Source organism: Anabrus simplex, chromosome 4 (assembly GCF_040414725.1).
Source record: "Anabrus simplex isolate iqAnaSimp1 chromosome 4, ASM4041472v1, whole genome shotgun sequence".
Lineage (NCBI taxonomy): Eukaryota > Metazoa > Arthropoda > Insecta > Orthoptera > Tettigoniidae > Anabrus > Anabrus simplex.
This window is the reverse complement of record NC_090268.1, coordinates 305,191,248-305,218,886: the sequence shown is the minus strand read 5'-3', so window position 1 is coordinate 305,218,886 and position 27,639 is coordinate 305,191,248. Positions and strand designations below refer to the sequence as shown.

The 27,639-nt window shown below is 37.1% G+C and overlaps 1 protein-coding gene across 3 annotated transcripts in view; it reads left to right on the top strand.

Moving 5' to 3' along the window:
- The window catches only part of LOC136871927 (TBC1 domain family member 31), a 392,653-nt gene extending 370,269 nt beyond the window's left edge, over positions 1-22,384 (top strand). For 2 of the 3 annotated variants that reach the window (XM_068227257.1, XM_067145659.2), the window contains one exon: positions 21,476-22,384. In XM_068227257.1, the coding sequence (XP_068083358.1) occupies positions 21,476-21,594 (119 nt within the window). In that variant the 3' untranslated portion in view covers positions 21,595-22,384. Of the gene's footprint in view, positions 1-16,098; positions 16,499-21,475 lie in introns of those variants that run through there. The other variant, XM_067145660.2, reaches the window with a different exon arrangement.
- The last annotated feature ends 5,255 nt before the right edge of the window (positions 22,385-27,639 follow it).

Here is a 27,639-nt window from a genome sequence, read left to right as displayed (position 1 = left end):
TCTTATACAGACCTTCCTTTATTAGATTCGACTGAGATCCCGGATCCAATAAGGCTCGGCATGTCATTCTTCTTATTACAAGTGATGAAAATCATTTTTCGTCCGTATTGAAAGTTTCATGAACTGTATATAGGATAATATCTTTTGTTTATTTCCACCTATTCAATACATTACAAGAAGTTGGCATTTACTTTAAAACATTATTCAGAATGAGACATGTTTCGCCTCTCACTGGGAGGCATCTTCAGTCATTATCAAAAACCTTATTATTTTACCAGGCATCTGGTTAAAGATATTCAAAAATGTGTTTGATGATTATAAGAGAGTTAAGATTACGTTAGTTATAAACATGTTCATGAAGTAACTAAAAATCTAATATATTGATAAAAACATAAGTAGTTCTTTGTTGAATAGGACTTGTTTGATTGTACTATATAGTAAAAGAAGATGGCTTGAAGCCGTAGTCATTAATAGATGTCTAATACATAGTGGAAGGCATAAAATATCAGTTCAATGAGAATATACATTACATTCAAATGATGCTAAAAACTAGTGGATTCAAAGGTAGTACATATAAAATGTTCAATGAAATAACTATAGATCTAATAAACAGATAAACACATATGTAGTTCTTTGTTAATTAGGACGTTTAAATGATCCAATAGACAATAGAAGCCCTTTATATGACCAAATAGTAACATTATTCAATAATGTAAACCTTCAGGACAAAAAGTTTTTTAATATTTTCAAAACAGTATCAACAAACACCCCTACGTCAACAAATACATCATACCCCCCTCCCCCTCCCATCTTACGTAATTCCCCTCCACGCGCCATTCTCAAACCAATCAAAGATACACGCCCCTCCGCTTCCCCTACCATTCACAACTCCCTCCCGTTCACGAATCACAAGCCTACAACTCCGCCCCCTCCTACCCACCCCCCTCTAGCCAGACGACATACGTACAACACAAGGAGTAATAACCGTTAGTGACCTTTAGTATCCTAATAGCGCCTCACACAGCTTGTTAAATGGGCCTACAACGCCATAGGTAAGCACCAACATTTTCTCACTAACAACACTTAAACAAAACCATCCCATGTTTTCTTTCATTCTCGTAAAAATTAACTACAGTTTTTTCTTCATTTCAGAACCATTCTATAACAACAATAATTCAACAGCTTCATCAAACTTCCATAATACTCTTCAATAGTATAAATTATTTACAATCAACGTTTTATAAATATATTGTCATCGAAGAAGAACACAACAGCTCTCCAACCTTCACGTCAGAAAACCATACCAACGTTGAGAATTTCCACCCATCATCATCTCTGCATCTTTCTTTTTACAAATTAGGCCAACTATAAACATCTGGTGAACTTCTTGTCAACGCAATCTTGCCGAATAAATCTAAAATAACCTACGAAATGTTGACCAATAAATATCACGGACAAACGCATGCCAACGTCAAGTAACTTTTGTCAAGCAATTGGAATGTTTTTCCTTCATATTTTTTATACTAAGCTGTATATTTTGACTTATATCTTTTTACCATATATTTAGCAGTTATTTGACCTACATTTCAAACTTTGACTACGGCTTTAAGCCATCAACTGTCTTTTATAGTCACATGACGCCTTCATTTTTAAATGTACCTCTTATGAATCTACCAGTTTTTATGTACCAATTGTTTGTATTATATATTCTCATTGAACTGATTTCATATGCCTTCCACTATGTATTAGACATCTATTAATGATTACGGCTTTAAGCCGTACAATCTTACAACGTCCTAATTAACAAAGAACTACATATTTGTTTATCTGTTTATTAGATCTATAGTTATTTCATTGAACATTTTATATGTACTACCTTTGAATCCACTAGTTTTTAGCATCATTTGAATGTAATGTATATTCTCATTGAACTGATATTTTATGCCTTCCACTATGTATTAGACATCTATTAATGACTACGGCTTCAAGCCATCTTCTTTTACTATATAGTACAATCAAACAAGTCCTATTCAACAAAGAACTACTTATGTTTTTATCAATATATTAGATTTTTAGTTACTTCATGAACATGTTTATAACTAACGTAATCTTAACTCTCTTATAATCATCAAACACATTTTTGAATATCTTTAACCAGATGCCTGGTAAAATAATAAGATTTTTGATAATGACTGAAGATGCCTCACAGTGAGAGGCGAAACATGTCTCATTCTGAATAATGTTTTAAAGTAAATGCCAACTTCTTGTAATGTATTGAATAGGTGGAAATAAACAAAAGATATTATCCTATATACAGTTCATGAAACTTTCAATACGGACGAAAAATGATTTTCATCACTTGTAATAATAAAGCCAACCAGGCTAATAAAAACAAGTATCTAAACCTTAAAACAAAAATTAGCAAGATCTCAAAAGATATTCAATTCTTAAAAGAATGTGTAAGATCCAATCTAGTGCCGAAATTTCTGAAATCGACTCAAAGGAAAAACATTCCGAAACATAAATCTAACGATATTCAAAACAAAATCAACAACCTTTGGCTCAAAAATGAGATAAAACTATTGTATAAAAAGAAATCCTTATTAAATACACAACTTTATCGCGAACATTTGATTCTCGCGCAATCGTTATCACCGCTAGAATGGACTTCTTATCAACAACACATTACATATAAAATACAGATTGCATTGAACAAGAAACACTAAATCGTAAATTGACACACTTAAAAGAAGAAAAAGCAAAATCAATGAACCGGAACAGTAATATAAAAATATCCCCCTCTCCATGGAACAATATTCCAACTACAATTAATCTATCCGACGTCAACTTCACAGACAAAGAAACACGTTTATTCAACCAAGGCTTAAAACATAATTGGCCCAACCCACATAAAGCAGAAGATATAATCACTACAACAGCCGAAGCTGAAACAAACATAAACAAACAAATTCCAACAGACAAACAAAACGACATAAAATACGAAATTAAAAAGAAATTACCTGCCCTTGTAAATGAAATTTTTAACAAAAATAACTCGTCCTCACTAAAACAGATCCAAGAATTAAGAAAAAAAGTGGACACTAATAACATAATAATAACTAAAGCCGACAAAGGCAATACTGTAGTCTTAATGAAAAAACAAGATTACATTCATAAAACAGAGGAGTTCTTCTCTAATGAGACCTACACAATAATCTCAAAGGATCCCACTACAAAAACTCAACGTAATCTAAAAACACTTTTAAAAAACTCTTCATTTTTATTTAATGAACATGAATACCAAAGTCTCATTAATATGAACCCCAAACTACCCACCGTCAGATCACTACCGAAGGTACATAAAAAGGACGTTCCCATTCGACCAATCATAAACAGCCAAAATAGCCCAACATATAAAACCTCACAATTCCTCCAGAAATTTCTCAAAAAACATTTTAAATTCCATAACAAACACCCCAAAAATTCAATAGAACTATGTAAAACTCTAAAAAAATTTAACTTAAAACCTAATCACACATTGTGCTCTTTCGACGTCATTAACATGTATTCAAACATTCCCGCTAAAAAAACTATAGAAATAATAAAAAACAATCTTTCCAAACATAGCAATTTAAGCAAAATAGAAATAGAAGAATTCTTAAAAGTACTAAACTTCGTCTTACAAAACAACTTCTTCACTTTCAACAATAAAATATACAAACAGGAAGGCCTGGCCATGGGAGACCCTTTATCCGGAATACTTGCTGAAATTTATATGGAAAACCTCGAAAACAGCAAAATAATAAATAACATCAATGGATTAAATCTCTGGCTACGCTATGTTGATGACACGCTAGTAATAATTGACAAAAATCTCAACAATAGTGAAAACATATTAACTTATTTAAATAATCTGGATAACAATATTAAATTCACTAAAGAGGACGAGAACCACAAATCAATTAATTTTCTTGACATCACAATAACAAGAACTTCCAATAAGTTTGATTTCCAAATTTACAGAAAACCCTCATTCACACCTATAACTATTAAACAAAGTTCCCTTCATCCACAATCACACAAACAGTCCTCATTTTGTAGTATGGTGTACAGAGCTCTAAAAATTCCCCTTTCAGCGACCAATTTTAAAAAAGAAATAAATACAATAAAAGAAATAGCCACTTTTAATAGATATAATCCCTCTATCATAGACAAACTAATTAATAAAGTTAAATTAAAACTATCCACAAACCTCTCCCCAATAAAAAATGAAAAATCAAAGTTCGCAACCTTTACATACACCAACCCAATCATACACCAAGTAACCAACACCTTAAAAAATCAAGAGATCAAAATAGCTTTCAAAACTCAAAATTCAAACCAAAAAATGTTCTTCAACCAGAATACAATAAATTCAGAAAATAATAAATACTCAGGCTCCGGTATCTATAGATTAAAATGTAATGAGTGCCTCAGCTCATACATCGGACAAACAGGAAGAAGCTTCATAACTAGGTACACAGAACATTTCAATGCGCAGAAACATAATAAACACTCAGCAATGAGCAATCACATGAAAGAAACGGGGCACAACTTTACCACAATTGAACAGGACCTTCAAATTTTAAAAACAATAAAGAAAGGTAGACTTATGACCGAATTCGAAAATTTATACATATTTTTGGACCAAAAATTGAATGCTAATAAGAATTTAAATGATCCAATAGACAATAGAAGCCCTTTATATGACCAAATAGTAACATTATTCAATAATGTAAACCTTCAGGACAAAAAGTTTTTTAATATTTTCAAAACAGTATCAACAAACACCCCTACGTCAACAAATACATCATACCCCCCTCCCCCTCCCATCTTACGTAATTCCCCTCCACGCGCCATTCTCAAACCAATCAAAGATACACGCCCCTCCGCTTCCCCTACCATTAACAACTCCCTCCCGTTCACGAATCACAAGCCTACAACTCCGCCCCCTCCTACCCACCCCCCTCTAGCCAGACGACATACGTACAACACAAGGAGTAAAAACCGTTAGTGACCTTTAGTATCCTAATAGCGCCTCACACAGCTTGTTAAATGGGCCTACAACGCCATAGGTAAGCACCAACATTTTCTCACTAACAACACTTAAACAAAACCATCCCATGTTTTCTTTCATTCTCGTAAAAATTAACTACAGTTTTTTCTTCATTTCAGAACCATTCTATAACAACAATAATTCAACAGCTTCATCAAACTTCCATAATACTCTTCAATAGTATAAATTATTTACAATCAACGTTTTATAAATATATTGTCATCGAAGAAGAACACAACAGCTCTCCAACCTTCACGTCAGAAAACCATACCAACGTTGAGAATTTCCACCCATCATCATCTCTGCATCTTTCTTTTTACAAATTAGGCCAACTATAAACATCTGGTGAACTTCTTGTCAACGCAATCTTGCCGAATAAATCTAAAATAACCTACGAAATGTTGACCAATAAATATCACGGACAAACGCATGCCAACGTCAAGTAACTTTTGTCAAGCAATTGGAATGTTTTTCCTTCATATTTTTTATACTAAGCTGTATATTTTGACTTATATCTTTTTACCATATATTTAGCAGTTATTTGACCTACATTTCAAACTATGACTACGGCTTTAAGCCATCAACTGTCTTTTATAGTCACATGACGCCTTCATTTTTAAATGTACCTCTTATGAATCTACCAGTTTTTATGTACCAATTGTTTGTATTATATATTCTCATTGAACTGATTTCATATGCCTTCCACTATGTATTAGACATCTATTAATGACTACGGCTTTAAGCCGTACAATCTTACAACGTCCTAATTAACAAAGAACTACATATGTGTTTATCTGTTTATTAGATCTATAGTTATTTCATTGAACATTTTATATGTACTACCTTTGAATCCACTAGTTTTTAGCATCATTTGAATGTAATGTATATTCTCATTGAACTGATATTTTATGCCTTCCACTATGTATTAGACATCTATTAATGACTACGGCTTCAAGCCATCTTCTTTTACTATATAGTACAATCAAACAAGTCCTATTCAACAAAGAACTACTTATGTTTTTATCAATATATTAGATTTTTAGTTACTTCATGAACATGTTTATAACTAACATAATCTTAACTCTCTTATAATCATCAAACACATTTTTGAATATCTTTAACCAGATGCCTGGTAAAATAATAAGATTTTTGATAATGACTGAAGATGCCTCACAGTGAGAGGCGAAACATGTCTCATTCTGAATAATGTTTTAAAGTAAATGCCAACTTCTTGTAATGTATTGAATAGGTGGAAATAAACAAAAGATATTATCCTATATACAGTTCATGTCATTCTTCTTCCGTGAACATCTTTCACATCAATTAAAGCTGTTGACAAAAGTATTTGCGATGTTATTCCTTTCGCCGAGCTCACATTGAGTGAAGCAGGTGAATGTTGAGATTCGACACACAGGTTTATGGGCACTTGATTTTCTTTAACATTTTGTTTCTGTTTGTCATCTTCCTCAGCATGTAAAAGTGTGTTGTGAGGAAGTCCACAGTTCTTGCATTTTGATCCTCTGCAATTTCTTGCAATATGCCCTGGTTTCAAACAGTTATGACACTGTCCTTTTTCTTGGAGCAGTTTTCTTCTGTCTTCAACTGATCACTTAATTAATTCTTCACATGTAAAAATGGGGTGACTTCCACCACACAGATTACAGCTTGCCTGAGACAACGTCATAACAACTTTCTTGCTAGGTTGTTTGTCCCTCGGATTTGCCTTCGTGTTCAGTGCCTTGGTTTTGTTATGATTTAAAAGCATATATGATTGGGAACGCTTAGTTAAAATTTTCAAGAAATCATCCAATGTTGGCATCTTTTCTAGAGTGTTGCCTTTCACCCTTTCCTGCCAGTCTCATTGCTCAATGAAATCCAGCTGCTTCTTTGCTAGACGAATAACCAATGTATCCCAATATTGTACTGGTTGCTTCATTGCTTTTAATGAAGCCATGTGAGTTTGAATATGAAATTGTAATTGCCTGAGTGATTCAGATTTGTTCTCTTTAAAAACTATAGGAAACTTGAAAAGTTCATCTAGTTGTGTCTCGATTATCATAATTTGATTATATGTATATATAAGCAAGTTCCACGCACTTGTGTAGTTTTCTTCTGAAATTGTAAAACCTTGAATGACTTTGCGTGCCTCACCCTGCCTAAGACCGATCAGATACTGATATTTTTGGATATTTGTTAGTTGAGTGTCATTATGAATGGTTGACTCAAAACTGTTCTTAAAAAGCAACCATTTTGTGAATTCGCCGTTGAATTCCGGTAATTTAATTTCTGGTAATTTCTCTATTCTTCTGTTATGATTTTGTGGAACTTCCTGTTGATGAATGGCGTTGTTTACTGCCATGTTCATTTGAGCTAGCAAATTATTTTGAACATCCTCTGCTTCATCTATTATCGTTTGCAGTTGTGTAACTGCGCTGAAATAGATAGATTCGAATAGCTCTCGCTCTCCCTCACATTCCTCTTGAAACTGTAGTGCAGCTATTTCATCAGTGATCTCTGTTTCCTCAATTTTAATTTGTACTTCTTCAAAAGAATTCCATAGCTCTTCACATTTTTTAATTCTAACCTTCACCTCTGATTTTGACATGTCAGCTGTAATCGACTTTATTATTCTTGTTAACATGCCCTTTACTCGACCACGCGATTGTTTCAATTTGTTTAGTTGCGACATATTGAAATTTAGGTTAGCCTATGCTGTGAAAGTTCGAAGGGATTGCGTGAAGGTTATGTATAAGTTCAAGGGAATCATGTTGCTGAATTGAGGTTATATGACAAAGGAAATTGGATCTTTTATATTTATGAAAACAGGAGGATCGATGGACTTCAATTACCATTTTTTTATTATTATGTAGATCAGTGCATGTTTATGTTACGAAAACATGCACTAAGAGAAAGGCTAGAATCTAAAAGGCCCCATACACGCGCAGACTTAGCCGGAAGTAAGTCTGCGCAAACCAATTTTTCCAGACTAGTCTCTGCGTGTATGGCCGTTAAGTCTGCCGACAAAAAGTCCGCAGGCAAGTCTCCGACCTTCTAGCAGTGCTTGAATTCAGATGGAGACTTCACAGCAGAAGCGCTCTGTTATAGGTGGCGGCAGAAAGTGAAAACGTAATAACATACGAAGGTGAAACTGCAATCAATTGTCGTATTTATTTGTTGACGTATTATTGATGTTGATTGAGGTTAAGGTCCACTGTTTAGATAGTGATTTGCTTGCTAGTAGTGATGGGTCGAACTAGCTCTTTTGAGGGAGCTAGCTCATTCGCTCCCGCTCCTAACTGAGAGTCGTTCAAAAGAGTCGACTCCTGGGAGCGGAAAGGTAGGAGCGAGCCAGGAAGTCAGAGGCCGCTCTCCGCTCCAGGTTCGTTCGTTCATTCGTTCATCCGGTTTAGGGCAGACGGCTCTTTATGACTTCCGGTCGCTCTGTATGACTTCCGGGAACGAACGATATAGCGCAAATAGTTTATATTTTCCACAACAGATGGCAGCACAACGTCTAGTTCAGAAAGCTTCTCTTGAAATAAACAAATGCACTCCTGGCAACATTGGCAAATAATCTAACGATAAAGCTTTATATACAGTAACGAAGAAATGTTTAACAAATATTCAGTATTAATGGATAAGGGCTGGTTTACACGGGTAGAGTAGCGAGGCGAGTAGAGTAGTTAGTAGAGTAGCCACGTTACTCTACTCTACCGCTGTCTGGTAGAGTTGACACTCGTATCGTTCATACGGGAGTAGAGTCATACAGTAGAGTAGAGTACAGTAGTAGCACCATGTCAAGACGTAAGCACATCGTAAGGAAGTGTTTAAAGACATTTACAAACATATTACTGCAAGAGGTTAGTGAAGCGTTAGAAGAAGTAAATGAGGAAAAAAGGGAATGGGTAAGAGGCTGGCTTAGTAGGAGAGATACACTCGGGGCATCGGCATTAATTCTGAGAGAACTTGGCAATTCGGAGAAATATGGGGGAACAAACTCGACACAGTTGGCCAAGAACATGAGGGATCGTCTCAGGAATCATTTTGTTAATGAAGGAGCAGTTCCCTGGCAGTACAAGCATGTATTTTAACCCAGGAACACAAACGATTGAATTGTTATGACTTTATTCATTATTGTACAGAAAGTAACGACAGTGTAATCATCCCCTCAGGATTTTACTAGTCTTCGTCTGTAAATACTGTAGTGGTGATTTCTAAGATAAAACTATATGAACGAACTCCAGTCTAATTATAGATCATAATTCTGGCGAAGGTTTTTGTTCCACGGTGAAGGGGTGAGGTACTCCTTTCCCCAGTTAGACTGTAGTGATGTTTCTATTTCCTCTTTTTTTTTTTTTTTTTTTTTTTTTTTTTTTCAGCAAACCTAAATCTTATCCGAATGGAATTTTACAGAATTCATTTCAAAAGTTATAGAAAGAATACCCATTGGCCATCAGTGTGTCGTCTCAGAACCCACGAGTCTCAAAACTCACGAGTATCAAAATTCACGAATTCTAAGAAGAGGATTAGCAAGAATAGGTTTCTCTATCTGGGCCAGTCTCAAACCTCACGAGCAGGACCAGTTCTTCTTTGAATGGATATGTGCCCACCCTACTAGTGATGATATAATCGGATATTTTTTTAAAATCAAATAGCTTCCATCCGGTTATTTAAATAATGGAATAAATAATCAAATGAATTTCAAATATCATTCAGTTATATCGCGTAGAATAATCGGTTGCGTCATGAATACATTTTTCGGTGTAAGTGTGTCGGATGGATAATCGATTGAATTATGTGAATAGATGAAAAATAGAAATACGCCCCTTTTTTTGGAATCCATGAAGTCCAATGCTGAAGACGGCACAAACACTCAGTTCCCGAGCCATAGGAATTAACAAATGAAAGTGAAAATCCCGGCCAGGAGTCGAACCTGGGACTCCCTGGACCCATTGGACCACAGACCAGCATGCTAATCATGTATCCATGCAGCCGGACGACATAAAATTAAAGTAGGTATATTGCCTGCTGCTAGTTAAAATAAATTTTCAGTTGGTAGTAATTACCGGGGCTTAGTTCTATTATGAGGCCAGAAGACGGCATTTACTTATATAAGAAACTTTATTTTACCGATATTAAATATTACGACTGTTAATTCACTCATTTAGTTTCATTAGAGATTAATTTGGTCATGAATCTCATCGCAGGGAAATTAAATTACTTATCTCCATTCTCTTCAGAAAGTGGGCGAGTATGATGAACGGTCTCTGATACGCTTTCCGAAAATAATATGAACTCATGCTCCACACGTATGACTGAGTCATGTACTCCCAGATGCCTTACTTAGCATAGATTAATATATTACATCACGCCCCCACGCGATTACACGATACGCAATGTTATATACTTGTAGTATTGACTACTTGGCTCACCAAATTTATAAAATCATAAATTAAAATGTGTCAGAATTTTATCTGAAATATAGCGAAGTAGCCAATCGCTATCTTTGACGTTCTGTTGCTATATGACTTAAAAAAGACTCCACAGCGCTGATGTTGATATTTTATGATGGTGGTTCTTTCCCCAGCCAAGAAAATGTGGAACGGTTCATTAAAAATCAATAAGTGTTGAAAACAATGAAGGAAAAGGTGGTGGTGGTGGTGATTACTGTTTTAAGAGGGAGTGCAACTGGGCAGCCATCCTCTATTAATACTAATCAGAGGGAAAAAATGGAAGGTGGCCCATACTTCGAGAAAATGAAGGTTTCGGGCAAAGAAAGACAAGGGCCTTTTCTAAAAAATGTAAGTACCCCTGGGGCCCCTTTTAGTCACCTCTTACGATAGGCAGAGGACACTGTGGATGTTACTCTGCCACCCCAACACACAGGGGAAAATAATGGTCGATGAATGACACAGAGGTGTATTATTATTATTATTATTATTATTATTATTATTATTATCATTTTTTTTTCGTTGCTTGTACGGCCCAGGTGTAGAGCTTAAGCTTCTAGATCTGACACTGTACTGTAAACAATAATTATTTTGGATATTCCAAACAACATATGGAACTATTCAATTTGTTGGGGAAATTACTGTTATTGCTGAAAATTAACGGCAGTGGCAAGTGATGTGTAGAAGATCCCTATGTATATTATTAATATGATTAATGTACACAGTCCTGCACCATTGTATTGCCTAACTTAAACATGTCGAGACACATGATGAACACGCTGTGTAACATTGAAACTTGAGAAATCTTCATATTAAGTGAAAATCCAGCTGACACTTGTTTATATTTTATGTTGCATCTTCGAGTGTAGATGTCTGCGGCACCACCTCCAGACTTCTTGGATCTTCGTATTTTCATGAGTATTTGATTGTATGTACATCGTCATTTTTTTATTTTCTGTTTCAGTTCCGTTAACCCAAAACCCTCTTTACCCATTTTCGCAATCAAGTCCTCTTCCGCCGCCCGTCTCATATTCTTATTTCTATAAGTAACGCTGTTTATGTTCCATAAACATTCTTTTTCGCTGTAGAGCTCCACAAATTTGCAAGTTTCTTCTTCCGTCCACTTTATTTTGCCGCCAAATAAACGCTCGACGTAATACCACCGTATGTACACACATGCAAATACAGCAGTCGAATGACGCGTCAGCTGAAAAATCGAACGTCCTCGGACTTCTCCGCCAGCTCTCGGAGCTCGGTTCCGGTGGAGGGGGAAGGATAGTGGTAGAGTTACTTTACCGCAGCGGAAACCCACTCTACTCTACTGCCTACTAACTACTCTACTCTACTTGCTACTATCCCGGTCGTTTACACGATGCTAGTAGCTCTACTATCCACTCTACTCGCCTCGCTACTCTACCCGTGTAAACCAGCCCTAACATCTAATATTACTTTGCCCATGTTCCTTTCTTCTTAAAATGATGCATTTCAAGACTGAATGCACCGTGACGAGACGTATGTTCATGATATTGGCAATACTTACACGTTAATAAATAATTGTTTAAGAATGTAATGGGATGTAAATTACTATAGTATACACTAAGCCATGAGTTCTTTTATTCAGAAAGGCCCAAAATAGCGTGATTTTACATCTTCTAGATTAATCATGACTCCCGTTTTTATTTGAAGGAGCGAGATGGTGCGAGATAGTTCACCTTTTACACAACAGATGGCAAAACAATGTACAGTTTGGTACGCTACTCTTGGAATAAAACAAATGTACATCGCTGCCAACATTCGCAATTAATCCAATGATAAAGTTTTATACACAGTAACGGAGAAACGTGTCACAAATATACAGTGTTGATTGATAACATCTAATATTACTTTGCCTAAGTTCCATTCTCCTTAAAATGATGTCTTTCGAGATTGAATGCACCGTACGGGACGTATGTTCGAGATATTGGCTATACTTCCGTTCGACCCCGGCAATCCAGATAAGCATAAGAAGAATTTCTATTCTTGTTCACGTAGTTTACATTTCACTCAAAAGATGTCATCAGAATATCCTCTTTCGACTGGAGCTGCAGAAAGTTTCTCACTTGACACTCCGCGTTGGGACAACAGATTCTTTCATTCATTAATGCAGCGTAGGAAACATAACTGATTAAATGCGATCTTTAACGAAAATAATGGAAACTACTATCAGCACAAATGTACATATAACCAAGTATACTACAGTACGCATAGCATTTTGCCTATTTTTCGTGTACAGTATGGTCACACTCTCTTCTATTTTTTTTTTTTTTTTCAAGAACGATTAAACCGTATGAGTCGTATATGTTCGATATATTGGCATTCCTTACACTATCTAAACTTACTTCTTCTTCTTCTTCTTCTTCTTCCGCTTCGACCACTTTTCCCACACTTGTGGGTTCGCGGGTGCGAACTGTTCCGCAAATGTGGATTTGGCCCTGTTTTATAATAAGTAATAATGTTACTGGCTTTACGTCCGACCAACTACATTTACGGTTTTCGGAGACGCCGAGGTGCCAGAATTTAGCCCCGCAGGGGTTCTTTTACGTGACAGTAAATCTACCGACATAAGGCTGACGTATTTGAGCACCTTCAAATATCGCCGGACTGAGCCAGGATCGAACCTGCCAAGTTGGTGTCAGTAGGCCAGCGCCTCAACCGTTTGAGTCACTCAGCCCGGCTGGCCCTGTTTTATGACCGGATGTCCTTCCTGACGCTAACCTTATGCGGAGGGATGTAATCAATATTGCGTGTTTCTATGGTGGTTGGTATTGTGGTGTGTTGTCTGAATATGAAGAGGAAAGTGTTGGGACAAACACAAACACCCAGTTCCCGAGCCAGAAGAATCACATTCCCGACTTGGCCGAGAATCGAATCCGGGACCCTCTGCAGCGAGGGTTTCAATGCTGACCATCCAGCTAAGGAGACGGACTTCTTACACGTCAATAAATAATTATTTGAAAATGTACTGCGGTATACACGTTGGTATGAGTTATTTAGCCTATATTTTAAAGCCAAAACTAGTGTTATTTTCTATTTGCCTTAATTCGATTTAAAACTACGGTATATTATTTTATCCACTGTACCGTAAAACCGAAAGATTTTGGCAATATGTTAATTCATAACTACGAACTCATTTAAGAAACAGATGAGGATTTGTCAGAGTATTTCTTAATTATTTCAGACAGAATAAAACTACGCCGTTTCTACTTGCCGAGTGGTATATTCAGTATTCTGGATAGCGACTGTTTGTTCGTGCTTAGTTGAGGTTAGTTAACCCGAACTTCGTGTCGTTTATTTGCTCCTAACCTACTGGATCTATACTAGGCCCTACATCCTTCATAGATTATGAGTGCATACAGGAAGTGAACAGGTAAGTATTGCTCAATAACATGTTGTTTATTTCATTTCATTGTTTCGTTACGTTGCAAGTTGCCAGAACTATGGCACAAAAACGTACCTAACAAACAGACCAGAAGCACTGCACTCAGAGCGCTGACTGAATGCGGGAAGAGGCTAGACTGGGCAGCCTATAAAAAAGAAAGCGGCTTCAGTACGTCACGTGATTATCTGAGGCATGGCATTGGCTAGAAATGAACGAGAGTCGATGTGACGAGCTAGCTCTTTCTTGGAGTCGCTGCTGATAAAAGAGTCGGCTCGTGCTAGCTCTCAGGGAGCAAGCAGGGAGCTAGCTCATGCAAGAGTCGACTCGTAATTGAACGACTGTTGTTGTTTGAGTCATCAGTCCATAGACTGGTTTGATGCAGCTCTCTGTTGATAAAAGAGTCGGCTCGTGCTAGCTCCAAGGAGCAAGGAGGGAGCTAGCTCTTACAAGAGTCGACTCTCATTGAGAGAGCTCTGAGCTCTGAGCTAGCTCTCTCCAATGAGTCGTTCAAAAGAGTCAGTTCGTTCATGAACGACCTATCACTACTTGCTAGTGCTTTGTGACCTGGTTTTTATTTCCGATGGCTGAAGCAACGTGTTCCGCTGACATGAGAAATTACTCTCATGAGTTCATTGTGCAATTCCTTGAATTGTATAAGTCGTTTCCATGTCTGTGGAAAGTTAAAAGTAAGGATTATTCCAATAAAGTAATGAAGCAGGAAGCTTATGAAGTTCTCGTTGAAAAATTAAGAGAGGTAGATGTTAACGCGGACAAACAGTCATTAAAAGGATTAACAATTTAAGGTCTTGCAATAGGAAGGAGGCAAAGAAAGTGAAAAAGTCCATGCTAAGTGGAAGCGGTGTGGACAGCATTTATATACCTAAACTGTGGTACTATAAATATCTCCATTTCCTTTACGACCAAGAGCTCCCTTCTACAAGCACTGGAAATATGAATGAAAATTAGGAAGAGAATAGAGACGTAAGTACACAGCTTAATTACACTTTATCTTTTTATTCTCATAAGTAGGCCTAGATGGCTTGTTTACATAGGGTGATCAAGGAAGTACTGTAGAAAAAGGTTCCTTACATTCCTTGCTTCATCTTTATGATTTCTGTTGTGCCCTCTTTCTAGTGGCACAAACATTTCTCTACTCTCTCCTAAATCACATGTGTCAGAAGAATATGTATTACAGCACTTCCTTCACAAAAAGTTATGCAGAACACATGAGGCAAGAACAATACTTCTCAGATTACACGGTGCTACCCCTATTTCTGTATGAAAGATACATAATCTACTGGCCATGATTCCGAAAGCATTCTCCACTACACACCTTGCACGACTGAGTCTAGCATTGAAAATTTTCCTCTCGGGTGTTAATTCACGTTCACTGAACGGCTTTATGAAGTCAGGCCTGAGTGTAAAAGCCTCATCACCGGGCGAGTTGGCCGTGCGCGTAGAGGCGCGCGGCTGTGAGCTTGCATCGGGGAGATAGTAGGTTCGAATCCCATTATCGGCAGCCCTGAAAATGGTTTTCCGTAGTTTCCCATTTTCACACCAGGCAAATGCTGGGGCTGTACCTTAATTAAGGCCACGGCCGCTTCCTTCTAACTCCTAGGCCTTTCCCATCCCATCGTCGCCATAAGACCTATATGTGTCGGTGCAACGTAAAGCCCCTAGCAAAAAAAAAAAAGCCTCATCACCCACAAAGACGTACGGAAGATTGTTTTCTTCGTTAACAGGTGGCAGTTTCAGTTGTCCCTCCAGCAATCTGTCGTAAAACTGAGTGTTTTCAATTGCCCCTCCATCTGACACCCTTCCACTGGTGCCAAAATCGAACATTATAAATTCATAGTCTGCATTCACCACAGCCATTAACACCATACTGTGGAACCCTTTATAATTCAAGTAAAAGGAACCACTGTTGAGCAGTGGTCTTATTCGCACATGTTTCCATCTACTGCTCCTAAACAGTTAGGGAATTGCCACTGTATCTCAAACTGTTTGCCAATTTTCTTCCATTGTTCTTCTGAAGCAGGAAACTGAAACAAGAAGAGATGTGTGTTAATAATAATAATAATAATCATCATCATCATCATCAACATCTAATTATTTTAATTCTTTTTTTTTTTCAGGATGACGATGAAAGAGAAAGCATGTCCCCCTTAAGTGACGATCCACCCACACCCTCATCCAGCCGCTCTGCAGGGAATTTGGTGCGGAAGAGGAAAGCAACGAGCAAGCAGCATGAGATTCTCGACTTAATTGCAAAGAAAATCACCACATCCAGTGAGACATCACGGATTTGGACTTCATGTGGTTGAAAGTTTAAGAGATATGTCCCCTGAAATGGCAATTTATTGCAAGAGAGTAATAAATGAAGTTCTTTTTGAAGGTCAGGTAGGGAGGCTAACAAGACACTCTACAATTGTTCACTCTTCAACAGAGGAAATTTTAGGGTTTATGGTGCCCGAGTAAACTATGTTTATTTTTTATTGTATTGTAAATTGTGATAATTGTAATAAAAATAACTATCTTTGGAAAATTACCTTGCAATATTCCTTCTGTAGAACCATGAAAATCGCCTTACAGACTCAAGGAATTATTCTTCCTAATGCTTGTGCAGATATGATGGTGGAGAATTTCAGATCCTCATAATTTTGGCCAGTAGCAAGAAACCTTAACGTTGCAGATAATTGTTCGTGGGGTGGAATCGATTCTCTCATTACAGTGTTTTCTTTCCTGATAATTGGTGCTACCATCTGAAGGAGTTCAAAATATGCTTCCTCGTCCATTCTTAAATAATTATTCCAATCACTGGGTTCGAATCGTAGCTCACATAGAAAGTTCACATGCGAGTGTTTTCTTCTTTCCAGCAACCAATTTTTGGTCCATTTAAGTCTTTCCTTGCGAGGTGCCTTTGTGCATAGCGCAGCGACAACGCCAAGTAACATATCTTCTTCCATATTGATTAATTATACAACAAAATTATACGATTTCAATATGTTTTTACAACCAGGCAAGTGAAGTTCATAATCCTAATAGAAAACAGCTGAGCGTGTATTCAGCATAGAGAACAACTGATTGCGTGTTCAGCTACCCCTAGCGGCTTCGTAGCAAATCAAAAGTCTGAACGTGTATGGGCAGTGACGTACATCCGACTTACCTCTCGGAGGCAAGTATGTACAGATAAGTTTCCCAGAAGTCTGCGCGTGTATGGGGCCCTTAAGAGTACCGTATGTATAGCAAGAATGGTGTATATGTCAAAGAGACTCACGCTCTCACGGAGATTATTGCAATGAGCGGCGAGGAGAATGTAAAACTTGAAATCTTGTTTTTACTTCTTTGTAAGTACGTAACATCGAATCATACTTGCCTGATTACTGACTTATGCTGCACTCCGTTCAAGTTGTTGGCCTCAGCGGTCTGATTTTCGTTATGAACGAGAATGCAATATCCGTGAATGATTCCACGAATTCGAGATGTGTTGTATTTTTACTCCATTGCTTAACCTCAATTGCGACGCGTTGTTTTCACTTCTGCATTTCACTTTTCATGATCTTGTGTGTATTGAACATCTCAGGTTATTTGAGAGCCGTGCTGTTGGGCGCCAATGTTTGTTTTTGATTTTTGAAGTAAAGGAACTTGGTGCCTTCAATACTTTATTACATTTGATATGTCTTAATGATGCAACATCACAACTTGATGACGGACATGACTGTTGCATGCGTAACCATTTTCACCAATACAAAATCATCTGACCAATCGGTAATACGCTTGGAAAGTGCCAAATTCAATTAATGAAATACATTTGCAAAAATTAAAAGTCTCTTCATAACACTACTTGTACACCATAAAACATATGCTGAGTGGTAAAACACCCTGCCAATATATACACCTCGATAATGAGTATACTCATGAACACAAAAAAATCAACCGTGGGTCCGAACCACACACCAAAAAAAAATCGTATAAATGACACAATATGTACACATCAAAGAGCAAAAATATGTTGTCATATTTTCCAGTCATCACCAAGAAAAAGCATGCTGCATTCATGCAACTCTCACTCACACACAGTCTCGATAGAAAATATTAATGAGATGAATTTTACACTTTGAGCAATCACTTCCTATTCAACGTAGCTTCCTGAAATAGATCACATGACACAAAAAGCAATCATCTGGTGGACGTTACAACGTCATCATAAATCAGCATGGTTCCTGAAATAAATTACATGACACAAAATTCAAGAAAATAAAGAGTAGTCTTTTATCTTCAACACACAACTCAACGGTGCTCTCTGAAAGAGATTACATGCCACAAATAATCCTCAGTGCAGTCATATCATAAAAGACAAGTCAAAACTAGATGTTGTGATATAAAAGTCTCGTCTACAGCATCAACCAAAGTGACATGGACAAACACCAATAAAATCAAAACAAATAGGCCACTAAAATAAAACTCTCCTCGGTAGAAACACACATCATCTTCACCTACCACACGGCAGAATGACTCAAAAGAGGAGATGCAGTCTCCCAAAATTGCAGCAAATACCAAAACATCTGGGGTCCAACCCTTAATACACACTGCTCACAAGTCTACCTGAGGCAAGTTATTCAAACATGAAAATGCAGGCCTTTTGGAATGAGGAACGTGTTCCCTTACTAATCGTCACACAAAAATTATCACATCCTAAAGTTGTCAAAACTAATAGAGATATAAATGACGTCATCTTACTTTCACTCTCAAGAAAAAACATCACGCTGGTCACATACCAGAGCACTCGCATTCAAAACGTTAAACTTAAGTAAAATGGCCGACTCAGTAATAAAACAATAACTAGAAATAGAGAAATTACCACATAGACATAGACCATGTCTAAAAATCTGGAAGTTATCGAAATATCTTACCCGTTCAACTCGAGAAAATCGCATTAATAATAATCCAGGCAGGCACCAATTTTTGAAAATGAGACAAAGTCTGTCATAGCGCATTGGCACTGCCAGTGGTTCCAAGTAGCCTTTACAGTAGCCTCCATGATATGCATTAGCCATGCGTCTTGGTAAGTGTGTAATTTACCAACTGATGAGCCCACTTTAGCACACTGGGGCGAAATGCTGTTAACCAGGAATGAGTTAGCTGGAAAATTTATAATGTCCAATAACGGACCAACTATATTGGTATCTTCCCATTAATGTCTTGCCGATTCACAGCCTTCATCTTCATACACACTCATTTTTCACTAGATCTTACCTAAGCAGAACTGTGTAGGTTTGTTACAAAAAATCAATTTCAATGTCAATACTCATGGAAGAAACATCAAACAGTTATAAGAATCTAAGTTGGTAACAATGTACACAAATCATAACATTCACAATCCTCCTTACATAAAACAATGAATAATTAATTATTATTGTGAAATAAAGCAATGAGTAACAAAGGTTATCATCATAATTTAAAGCATATCACTTACAGTTTCACAATTTCATTGATAAAAAGCATCAACAAGTCAGGTTGTAAGTTTCATCAAGAGGTAACGTTCTTTCGGTATCAATTACTGTGTTGATGGGGTGAAAGCACCTAACATGGCTCAGTGTAAGTACTTACGTGTTAATATAAGGAAAACTCTTCATTTGGGCAATCACATTAACACGGTTGTAAATAAAGGTAATGGGTCTCTTCATATGGTTATGAGGGTATTTAGCAGTTGTAGTACGGATGTAAAGGAGAGAGTGGAGAAGTCTCTGGTAAGACTGCAATTAGAGTATGGTTTCAGTGTATGGGACCCACACCAGGATTACTTGATATGAGAAGTGGAAGAGATTCAAAGGAAAGCAGCACATTTGAGCTGCTCAACTAAGAGAAATGTCAAAAACATATCAGATGTAAGGCTTTTCAGGCATTTGCTCTATTAACCAGCGTTTCATCTTAGGTCTGACACTAGACTCATCAGAGTGGGATGTGTCAGACCCTACCCCCTGACACTGGAGTGTATGCAGGTGAACTTATCAGAAGCCCTTATAAGAGGCACAGTCTGATAACTGCATACGGAAGATAAATCTCCACAGTGGAATTATTGCCCGCCTAGCAATTCTGAATGGAAAATTCTAAATTCCTTTGGAGGGAATTAGATATTTTTCACCATAGAGCATGTCAAAAATGTCAAAAATATATCAGATGTAAGGCTTTTCAGGCGTTTGCTCTATTAACCAGTGTTTCGTCTTAGGTCTAACACTAGACTCATCAAAGTGGGATGTGTCAGACCCTACCCACTGACGCTGGGGTGTATGCAGGTGACATGCTCTATGGTGAAAAATATCTAATTCCCTCCAAGGGAATTTAGAATTTTCCATTCGGAATTGCTAGGCGGGCAATAATTCCATTGTGGAGATTTATCTCCCGTATGCAGTTATCAGACTGTGCCTCTTACAAGTGCTTCTGATAAGTTCATCTGCATACATCCCAGCGTCAGTGGGTAGGGTCTGACACATCCCACTCTGATGAGTCTAGTGTCAGACCTAAGACAAAATGCTGGTTAATAGAGCAAACGCCTGAAAAGCCTTACATCTGATATGTTTTTGACATTTTTGACATGCTCTATGGTGAAAAATATCTAATTCCCTCCAAGGGAATTTAGAATTTTCCATAAGAGAGATGTTCCGAGCTGTCAGCGGGGAGATAACATGAAAATAATTCATGAGTCTAGTGTCAGACCTAAGACGAAACGCTGGTTAATAGAGCAAACGCCTGAAAAGCCTTACATCTGATATGTTTTTGACATTTTTGACATGCTCTATGGTGAAAAATATCTACAGTAATTCCCTCCAAGGGAATTTAGAATTTTCCATAAGAGAGATGTTCCGAGCTGTCAACAGGGAGATAACATTAAAATAATTGATAAATTTCCAAGTTCTTTGAAATTGTTTTAGAAAAGACCAGATAAACTATTTGATGGGAAATCTGCCACCTTGGCGACAGTTCTAAATGGAGATCAATGATTGCTTGATTGATGAGTGAGTGAGTGAGATAGGAACATGTTCAGTGGGTTAGGTTTCAGGTGATTAGCCTTATAATTTGTGTCTAACTCTTCCAGAGCACTATCAAGTTCAATTTTCACATCTTGATCGGTTGATTGATGTACTGTGTTAGTCAATATTGATCTTTTGTTGTTTTGTTTGTTTGTCGCTAATGCTTAACTCAGTTATATACATAAACTTTGTTTAAATCATTCAGTAGGTTTGTATTTTTAAAAAGAATAACAATTTTAGTGTGCAAAGTGTAAACACTATGTTTATAAAAGTACTGTACTTACCTTTATGAAAAATTATTTTAAAATCAAATATTGATAACATTCTTTCTAATTTTTCATCCATTCCCCCAGCTCCTGCCGAGATGGGATGTTTATGACACCTTCCCATTCATTCATTCATTCATTCATTCATTCACTGTATCTTTCTTTAATTATCAGTTACAAATTTGTATGGAAAGAAAATTTTCTTTTTTTCCTAGAATCTCCTCGTTATGGATATGAGCAAGATGTCATAGAATCTGCCATGAATGCAAGAAAAAGTATGTATTCTGAAAACTCAAGAGCATCAAGTCCACTGACAACAGCTAAACGAACTTAGCTGAGACCCATGGTAGAGAAATAAGATTTTAGTCATAATATTGTAAGTGTAAATTTAAGTGAACTTTATGACATAACCGAACTAACTGAATATAAGTATTTTTCTGAAACACGGTTCTGTTAACTTTCTAAATTATCAAGTTATCCCTGAGACAAAAACAATTTGGTACAGTTAAATGATGTTTTATAAATTATTTGATCTTTATTCAATACATAGGTTATATTTGTGTAAATGACCACACCAGTATTGATAGTATCTTTTTGTCTTGTTGATCTCACGTATGAAAACGGTTTTTGCATATTAACCCTTGTAAGCAGATATGTTTGCTTGTCACTGAAATTAACTTTTGTAAAAACATTTTTTATTAACAGCCACAAACATGCAGAAATGTAAGTAGTTAAGTATAAATAAGTAATTTCATCAGAACAGATTGCAAGTATGCATTTAGTCTTGAAAAACTTAAACCTTAGCTGCTTGTTTTGGTGCAAAAATGGCACAAGGCACACCACACTGTTGTCTTGACTAATAACACTGTATACTATATTTATTTTATATAGACAAAACTTGGTTTTAATTTACTTTCTTCTATATCACTACCACTAATGCTCTTAACTAAAGTAACATATTCACTAATAGAAAAGTAGGCTATTCTATGGGTACAGTAGTAGTGTCAAAGTGAGAAGGCAAGTTCAAACTGTTATGTTGTAAATTGGAATTTTTTGTGGTCCTGGATCCTGATTTGTCTCCTCATAGCATTCTGTACTTCGGCCTGCGCTGGTACCAACCAAACACTAGCTCCTCAACATGATCACAACCTTACTAGGACTCATAAAATGATAACATTCACTTTTAAACCTGCACCACACAGGGTAACTCTCGTAAATACATTATTGTTATTATGAAAACTAAACTGCTGTAGCACTCAAGTGGCATCTACAGGTTTCTCGACTCATCGATACATTTACGCTTAATTAATGCAATGTTATGGGGAAAAATCTAAAAATTAAAAACTTATTGGGCTCCAGTGTACTTGATGATACACGATATGAACTTACCATGAGACTATTATCCAGAGTGGGGTCATAGGCTGACGATAACCTGACTTGCTTACCTAACCTGATGACTTTTTGAATTGAAAAGGTCTGAAGATATACTGGCCAGGTTATACTGTTTGTGAAATGACACTCAGTCAATTAAAATATATGAATATACTTTCCAAATTAACCACCTCAATATTGTTCTAGCATACCAATAGGCTACCATCCACTTTCACAATACATGACAACAAAATGACAATGCAAGAAATATACACGTAAAATGAATCAAATCGATATACCCATAGCATACCACCTCCATAACACGTGACAACACAAATTACGATATAAGAAATACACTGTTTTCTCTTATTACTCACAATCAGCACTGAATTTGCATGACATAATTACTGAATTAAATTAGCTGGTACGACGACATTGCTATGAAATAAATACTACATTAGGACTTTCTCGGCCCCTTGATGTGCACTGAACTCCACTGTACATATTTACACAATATCTTTTTCTGAAGTAGAATTTATATACCATACATAATCTGACTAGTCTGAATAACAGGATCACGAACCTCAGCCAAATAACCCGCTACACCATCTTGGAGTTGAGGTTAAATACCACAATACCTCGCCAAACTTGCTTAATTTTAATTTAATTTCGTGTGGCTATTTCTAGCCAAGTGCAGCCCTTGTAAGGCAGACCCTCCGATGAGGGTGGGCGGCATCTGCCATGTGTAGGTAACTGCGTGTTATTGTGGTGGAGGATAGTGTTATGTGTGGTGTGTGAGTTGCAGGGATGTTGGAGACAGCACAAACACCCAGTCCCCGGGCCATTGGAATTAACCAATGAAGGTTAAAATCCCCGACCTGGTCGGGAATCGAACCCGGGACCCTCTGAACCGAAGGCCAGTACGCTGACCATTCAGCCAACGAGTCGGACGCCAAACTCGCTGATAACTTTTCTGACAAGTTCATGGTCTGTTTTCACAGTGAAACCATACTCACGTTATATTCAGCTAAGTATAATGGCTTAGAACTTCATAGAAGACTTCTATATAACATATAATGATATCTAAGCCTGTCGGATGTCTCAACCGGACGTCCATCGACGAGAGACAAATCTCCAAGATACAGACACAAGCAGCATTCAGTAGGACTAAATGTCGCACACTTCAAATAGGACAACCAGCTGATCACAACGTATCCACTACTTAAGACCAGTAAGACCAACGTTCAAACCAGCCACAAAATAAACTCTTCAAGTCACATGGTTTTCTCTGTCGAAGCTAATCACCATCTTCCATTTGTCACATGTAGCACGCCGTTTTCAAAATTTTGACGCTCAACATTGGTGTATTGACGCCTTGAAAACTGTTGGGAGACACGTCATGTTGGGTAAACCAAATTCTTACACAACTTTCTCTATATGAGTCGTCCAGTTGCAAAACCCGTTATGTGCAGACAAACATATTTTTCAAGAAGGGCAAAAAACTGTCATTTGTTATGCAACAAAGATAGGAGGTTGAAATTTTGTAATTAAATAGTAAGCATTCATCTTCATCATACTGCAAAATCTCCACAAAATGTAACTTATAAAACCCATGATATTTGCAAAAAACATTTGTACAAAACGAGTTTTGCAGCAGTTTTGTGGAGATAAAAGGTATGTGCAGCAGTATATGGAATATAGTATGCAGATTTATATAGTGAACATGTTTTATTAGCTACGTTTGAAAGTATTACACTCTGAAAATAGCATGAATAGAAATCATTTGAAGGTTAGAATATAATGTTTTGATATCTAACCTCCGCTCTTTGATTTTCTGATTACATCAAGAAATCATCATTCATTCAAAACATTTTATAAGTTCTTTAACATTTCATACAGTTATATTAACAATCCGTTATTGTCTTCAACAAAATCTCCCACATCAGTGTCATAGTCTGGCATTTCAAAGTTTAAAGTTTCTCGCTGGTCAAACAGTGTCTTGCAGAATGTGAGGTCACCGTTCCTTATCCACTCTTTCCCGTAATGTTTGGTCAGCAATGTGTTCAGGTCGTTGAGCTTTTCTTTCTTAAGAGGAACCCCTTCCTCCACTGGTACTAGCACAATAGCAGAAAAGGGTTTCCCATGCTGCAATATGCTTTTCGCTTCCACCACAATTGCTGTTATAGTATACTTCGTCTCCTATCACACAGTTGCCTTATTTTGTTCGTGTAAGTGTGATCCTCTTACAGGGTTCTGGGACATAATGAGCTTTGCTGCATAACACACTCTGGACATAACGACTTCTGCAGCAGTTTGAGTTATTTGTCACCTTAAACGTATGGATTAAATGGACTTTGCTCACATATTACATTACTGGATTGTGTATTTTGATGAGCTGCGTACAATGGTGGTGATAACTCATTTTGAGAAAAAAAATGGACATAATGGATTTTGCAACTGGACGAGTCATATTTAGTTCTTTTGCTTAATCAAGATTCCCAACTTTTGGTCCCACAGAATGCCACCAATTTAACACAGAGTTCTTACAATAATTAAATAATGTTTATGACTAATACACACCTACAGTATTTCTACAATGAAATATATGACACTGACAATACAAAATAAATACAAACCTATAACTTGGCGTAAATATTGCCGTAAATACAAAAATTGACTTAAAGTGGGGTTGGAATTTTGTACGATTATAGCTCATCACTATCACTGTCACCCTTGCTTTCTGTCAAATTCGATTGATCCACTGATATTATATGTCCTCACCTGAATCTTATCTGTCACTTTTGTTGGTTTCACACTCATTTGCATCAATTTCACTTTTCTCAAATTTCTCACTTTTCCATCCATTATTACTCATTTCTGAGTATTCTTCATCAATTTTCTAGCTCTATTTCACATTCATTTTAAAAATATTTTTGGGACTTAATGCCTACAAAAGCTAAAATGTGAGCATTCACAATAGCATCAGACTTCTCAAAAGAAAACCAGCATGGAAACTGCACTACAAAGCAAAAGTTGCCTTTTTAATTTCAAATCCCTGTGTGTAGCTTATCTAAAGGCCCTGTAGTGAAGTACACAAATTACATAGTGAAGTATACAACACACTGAATTCACTTTAGCTACACTTTAATTTTCCACCACAATTATCATTATACACAAATATACAAAAACAGCTGACTCCATCTTTGCTTTTTCTGCCACCTTTCCCCCTTGGCAAAGATCGTTTAATTTCAGTTTTTACTTCAGTCAAGTCCACTAGAAGGCGTCCTACACCGCTCCCCCCTCCAGTAACCAAGTTACGATACAAAGACAATGTAAACATAAACAAAATATATCATAATTACAAAAATATTATTAAATATACATCATCATCTAGATACCAAGTGGGAAACCTGACTGTCCTTCAGCTACGGGATTTTGTTACCATTTCTCCTTGCTGGGCTTGTCCTGGAAATCCATCGTTGATCCATCAGGGGGGCAGAGTCCATGCAAGACACCTGGTCGTTCTTCATGACGAGTTCTGCTGCTATGAAGTAGGCTGGTTTCAGGCGATCAATGGAGACATTCACAGATTTATTTTTTATGGTAACCGTGAAATATTTATCAGTTTTGGCAGTTGCCTTCATATAGGGGTAGCAAAGGTTTTTTCACTCTATCAATTCTCAGAAATACATGAGTTCATTTACTCAAGTCTTTATGGATGAACACAGTTCGGGAAGTTTTGTGCTTAACTTCCACAGGTCTGAGTTGCTGCATGTGATGCTGAAGTTTGGAGACAAAAATTTCTGGTTCGATCTGAGATGGAGAGTTATCAAAGAGAATTCACCTGGAAGCCTAATATGTGTGCAATACACCATCTGCGCAACTGAACTGTTCGAGTCCTCCCGGAGTGATGTGTGTAGATCGAGCAACACAGTCGGAAGGGTGTCTGTCCACTTTATAGAGTTGTGAGCTTTGATAGCAGTTTTTATTGTTCAATGCAGACATTCAACTTTACCACTGCTCTGCAGATGATAGGGTGTCGTGCGTTGAACTTCACACCACACAATTCGGAAAGATTCTTAAAGAGCTGACTTTCGAACTGTCGGCCTTGGTCAGTAACTAGATTTGCTGGAACTCTAATCCGCGTCACCCGATGATCATAAAATGATTTTGCTACAGGCTCTGCTGTTATATTTTGCATTGGTATTGCTTCCACCCAGTTGGTGAAGCGATCTATACATGTGAGGCAGTAGAGATAGTCATCAGAAGGTGAAAGAGGGCCAACAATGTCTATGTGAACAGTGCTGAACCTCTCATCAGGTTCTTGAAAATGGCTGACTGTCTGACTGTGTGTCTTGTTATTTTGTTTTTTAGACATCCCATGCAGGCTTGCGTTCATTTTCTGACGTCATTCTTGATACCAGGTCAGATAAACTTGGAAGTCATCAGCCTAATAGTAGTCTTTATCCCTGGATGCACCATGTTGTGGATCCGAAGAAAGAATTATTTGCAAAATAATTTTGGAATGCATGGCCTTATGTTGTTTGTTGAGGTATCACACCACAGTAACTTTCCAGAAGGCAGTGAATAGCTCTTGAACACGAGTGACTGACTTCCCTTTTGAAGTTGTTTAAGTTCACTGTCTTGACGTTGGGTGTTAGTGACTGTGTCGTAATCAATGACAGTCGTAGATTAAATCCATGACAGGTTATCCACAATATTGTCCTTGCCACTAATGTGTTGAATGTTTGTTGTAAACTGGAATGTCACAGCTGCCGTGGAGATGCCTTCTCATTTTTCTGATTAAATGCAAAAATGAGTGGTTTTTGGTCCATCTATATTATGAAGTCTCTTTCTTCGAGAAAATGTTTGAACTGCTTGACAGAGAAGTAGATTCCTAACAGTTCACTGTCATAGGTGCTATATTATCTCTGTGTATTGCTTAGCTTCTTCGAAAACAATAGGTTTCCATCCTTTTTCTCATACTGTTGCAGGACACTTCCTACTG